The sequence below is a fragment of the Microcebus murinus genome, chromosome 14 (genome assembly GCF_040939455.1).
Source record: "Microcebus murinus isolate Inina chromosome 14, M.murinus_Inina_mat1.0, whole genome shotgun sequence".
Classification (NCBI taxonomy): domain Eukaryota; kingdom Metazoa; phylum Chordata; class Mammalia; order Primates; family Cheirogaleidae; genus Microcebus; species Microcebus murinus.
In genome coordinates, this window is record NC_134117.1 from 31,878,828 (window position 1) to 31,883,702 (window position 4,875).

A 4,875-nucleotide genomic window follows, 5' to 3' on the forward strand; every position below is an offset into this window, starting at 1 on the left:
TGGCCTTCAGTTCAGACCGTGGCTATGCCAGGGTCAGAAATGTGACAAAACTGTGCTTTCACGGAGGTTAGCCAAGGTTCACAGGGTCATGACTGGGCCATTTTATCAGTCATGTCAGGCTCACACCCTATTGCCTGGGATAGATAAAAACTTTATCTGTCAGTTTGCTAAATCTGCTCCTCCTGCCTCATTTTGAATAAAGAAAACCTGAGCTCAGCTTATCTAAACCAGAAACTTGCCTTTCCCAATACTGTTTTCATATGCAACTTCTAAGTAAAGGTGACATGCCAATGATTTCTGGTCTCATTTTAGTAAAGAACTGTCCATAATTGAAGTGACTGGCTTTGTCTTATCTAAAACCTTAACTTCAGAGAACAGTTCTGGCACTATCCGACAACATAGATTTATTATGTTTATTAAATGTTGGATAGGCTGAAGGTGTTATATTAGAATGACAGTTCTCAAAGCGTTACCTTTTCAGATTCATCTTTCACTAAAGTAAAATAAAAAAAAAACACCACCAAAATTAACTTTGATAGATTTTTCAAATAGGGAACCTAAACTACTATAGAAGAGTTTGTAAAGATACCTTTGGACTAACACACACACACACACACAATATTATCCACTAATGATTGTTTAACAGAAAAAAAAAAACAGCTAAGGTTTCTTCCTCACAGAAAATAGATATGCACAGATGACAAATAAACCCAGGTAGACATTTAGAAATCTGGGTAAACACACTCAGTACAAATATTAAACTGGTGAGTTTTCCCTGACAGGAATCTTAAATGCAAGAACAGCACCTTCAAATTTTACTTTATTTGGAAATTATACAAATTCATTATTTTAATATTAAGGACCATGTTACTATAGTAGAGACACATAAATATTATAATATACATTTAGAAATTAAATATAAAGTCCACACGACACTATATAAAAACTCGTATGTACATTTCCAGTAAGTCTGAGGCTTGAGCATTCGTGCCCATCAGATTTCCCCCTGGAAACGGGTGAATCGAGCAGGGAGATTGTCCACAGGATACACAGTGGGGCTGGTTTTCATTGTAGGAGGTCCATTTAGCAGCTGCCAGTCACAATGCCTGGCCAGCTCCACTGTAAATATTTTGAGAAGAATTTTTGCAAATTCTTTGCCTACACAGCTCCTAAGGCCTCCTCCAAATGGAATGAAGCTGAACCTGGATGCATCCTCTGGGTGAGGCAGCAGGAATCGGTCAGGATTAAATTCCTCCTTGTTGGTGAAGATGTCTGCCACGTCGTGAGTGTCACAGATACTGTAGATGACATTCCAGCCCTTGGGAATCTGGTATCCCTGCAAAAGAGTATGAAGCCCCAAGGGATGACAAACTGAAATTTGCCTTTCAGCAACAAAAACTTGTCACCTATATCTTTGGGGGAGTCATGAGCTAAAAGAGGAGAGGAACAGAAAGAGAAAGAGATCGATTCAGGTTGTTGAAACATGACAGCGACATAGGGCTGGACAATGTTATCAGAAGCATAAAGAAGTTAAGCCAATGCACCCGGGGAGTTTTAAAACCTCAACAAAAGGGAGGGTTGGGGGCAGAGAAATTTTAACTTACATTTAATTCAAAAGTCTTAAGAGCAACCCGAAACCCTCCTGGAACCGGGGGATTCAGTCGAAGGGTCTCCTTAATAACACACCCAATGTATTTAAGTTGTTCCAAAATTTCTATGTCCAACTTGTTGTCTTGATTGCTCTTGCAAAGCAAACCCTATCAAAACAGTCATACAGAGGTGAATGGGTATTGTGTGCTCCAATAAAATCAGCCCAGCAGACATAAACAGGGCTTAAGTGGCGACTAAACCCAAAGGGCCCCATGATGAGAGGCTGGGAGGAAACAGCAGCTAGTGACCATTTGCCTCCACCCCTCAGCCCAAATCCGCTACCTATTTACAATTCCAGAAGGCTGCTCACCAGTTAGAAGGGCCAAGCTTCCCCCGCCCCATTCACCGCCACTGATCAACTACCCACACTTATCACCATTCATACCCTTGGACAGACAAATCCGGGAAAGTAGAACCTATCTGAAAATCTCCATGGTTCTGCAAAAGGTGGAGGAGGGGTAGGAATACAAGGTCAAACCCTACCCAAGTGGGATCACAGCTCCAAATTCCATTCTTTTTATTCACAAAGCTAATTTTCTCTCCCCACTGGCCCCTCCACCCCTTGGCCCTGCACTTTCAAAATATTCAGCCAAGGCAGCACACTTGCTTATTCGGAAGTTGGCTAGGGAGCAGCTGGATTTCCTAAGCTAATAGGGAACCCCCAGAGTCTCCCTACCTTGCTCTTCAGCTCCTCTCTGACTTTCTGGAGAACATGTGGATAGAGCCCCAGGTAAGTGATCAGAGATGTGGCTGCACTGGCCGTGGTTTCGTGTCCTCCAAAGAGGAGTTCGGTTGAAGATTGCTTTAGTGCCTAAAAATGGAGTAAGACCAGCATTTGTCCAAATCTGCAAGCAATTTTACGCAGCGACTACTCAGAACCCAACTAGGGGTTCTGGAGGGAAGACTAGGAGAGCTAAAAGTTTTGCTAATAGAAAGTCAAAGAAAGCAATATCTTTAAACAAAATGCAAAGTCCCTTTAGTTCAGTTAGAGCAGGAAGGGGACTAAGATCCCACTCTACCAGGAGCTCCTGAGTTAAATCCTTGTTTTTACCAAAATCGCCAAGGGTTCTTTATTAACATTTTGCAAATTCCAACTTTCCCTTTAAAACCTGGAAGGCCTAGGGGACGCTCCCAGGTCCGCGGCAGCCTGACCCTCTCCTGACCCGTGGTCTCAACCTTCAGGATCTCATGTGGAGTGGGGGCGGGCAGCCCACTCCGGGAAGCTGGGCCCCAGGAGGGCGCTTTGGGGGCCCCGGGAGCCGCGCTTGGAAAGCCAGGGGACCGAAGTCCTCAGTGCTTCTTCTGAAGCCACCACTCACCTGCATGTCCAGCCTCTCTCCCCTCTCCCACGAGTGCTCGATCAACAGCTGCAGCGCGTCTTTGCAGCCCTCGCCCGACTCGGCCGCCCGCAGCCGGCAGATCTTGGCGCGAATGTTCTCCTCGATGCGCGCGTGAATGAGGTTCCGCGCCTTCATGCCCTGAGCGCAGAGAGCGCGCGGCGGTCAGCAAACGCCCGTTCCCGCGCCCTTCACTCCGCATCCGCCTTGCAGCCCTTACCCGGTACAGCCCGCTGAAGGGCACGTCGATGGGCAGCGAGAAGAGATTGCGGGTCATCTCCTCGAAGGCCTCCACCAGCTGCTGCTCCGCGTCCCTGCTGCCCGCCAGCCGGGGCTCGCAGCCCAGCAGGATGCGCATGGCGATGCGGAACATGAGGCGCTTCACCTCGGGGTAGACCAGGAGGCCGCGTTCGTCGCAGCTCAGCCACCGCTCCAGACAGCCGCCCACTTCCTCCGCGATCACTGGCACGTAGCACTGGAGCGCCTCTCGGCTGAAGGCGCGCATAATCACCTGAGCCCCGAGGAGTGGACAGCGTTGAAAACCTTCCATCTGCTCCTCTCGCCGTCCCCAGCCCGGCCAGACCCGTGGCACCTCCGGGCTGGGAAGCTAACCCGGAGCTCCGAGAGGTTCCTAGCCCACACCTCACGCTGCTAGCGCCCGCCCAACATCTATGTGCCCCAATCCCTCCAACAAATGGGATCCTCCTCCCTGTCCCGGCGTCGCCACCCCGCCCTCACCTTCTTGCGCTGCTTGTGCGAAGAGTCGTGTAGGTTGGAGAGGCAGCCTGAGCCCAGAATGGTGCGCACCGACGCGGGCCAGTGGACCGACACCAGCCGGTGCTCTCCGAGCAAGATGCGCCGCACGTTGTCCGCGCCCATTACCCGCACCGTGGGCCGGCCGAACAGATGCGTCTTGTAGATGAAGCCGTATTTCCTGCGCTTCATCTGCAGGAACTTCCTCCGCTGTGAGAGGAAGGCAGAGCAGAGAGGCGGGCGTGAGGGGGCGCCGGGGAGCGCCGCGCCTCCGGCTAGCCCCGCTCCCAGTCGCAGTCACCTCCTTCCCGGGGCACCTACCCCTGCTTCAGCGCAAGCCCAGAGCCGAGCCGAGCTCCGGGAAAGCGTCCTGTCTCGCCCCAAGCTCCCTTACCTGCAGCACCATCTGCAATGTTTCCCCAAAGAAGGGGAAGCCCATAGTCCCGGGAGGCAAGGGGAGGGCGCAGCTGCGGTCGCGGCTGCTCACGCAGTACAGGTCCCAGAGCTTGATCGCGGCCAGGAAGAGCAGCAACGGCAGCACGAAGGTGCAGAGCGCACTGGCCAGCAGCGCAGGGAGCCCCATGGTACGCCTCGGCCTCCCGCGCCACCTGCTGCCGCTGCCAGCGCTCCAAAAGCCGCCGCGCGCCCGCTTTATAGGCAGCCCAGGTTGCTGCCCACGTTACCTTGGTCAGACAATTAGTTCACCCAAAGTTCATCTTTAATTGCGGATTGGGCCCCTGGCTCCTCCCCCCGCGAGGCGCTGCCCAAAATCTTTAACTGTTTGTTCCGCGCCAAGGCAGAGGCGGCGCGGTGGCGGCTTCCCTCCGAGCGTGCCTCCTGGGGTGCGGGGCTGGGAGCAGCTTGCCTGCCCCATCCAAGGTGTGCGGAGCTCCGAGGGGCGGCCCGGGCAGGGCTCCGAGGAGCGGGAATTCAAGCCCTAGGCTCCCTGGCGGTCTCTTTGGAATCCCTCCTGCCGGGTCCGACGGGCCGCCCCAGCCCAAACTGCCCTCGCTGGCTTTCCTTTTGCAGGCGCCACGTGAGCTCCCTTCCACCTGCCAGGGAAGCAAGGGGAAGTGCTTTCAGCAATCGCCCAGCTGCCTCCTCCCACAATTGGGGAAACTGAGGTCCAAAAGCG

General features: G+C 52.5%; 1 protein-coding gene across 1 annotated transcript; it reads right to left on the reverse strand.

The window, feature by feature from the left end:
- Window positions 1-804: 804 nt before the first annotated feature.
- Window positions 805-4,591, reverse strand: CYP26A1 (cytochrome P450 family 26 subfamily A member 1). Its single transcript, XM_020280581.2, has 7 exons — window positions 4,135-4,591; window positions 3,726-3,950; window positions 3,208-3,498; window positions 2,970-3,128; window positions 2,327-2,461; window positions 1,605-1,757; window positions 805-1,336 (listed from the first exon to the last, which is right to left on the reverse strand). The coding sequence occupies exons 1-7, from the start codon at window positions 4,321-4,323 to the stop codon at window positions 995-997; spliced, it is 1,494 nt and encodes a 497-aa protein (XP_020136170.1). The 5' UTR covers window positions 4,324-4,591; the 3' UTR covers window positions 805-994.
- Between the last annotated feature and the right edge of the window lie 284 nt (window positions 4,592-4,875).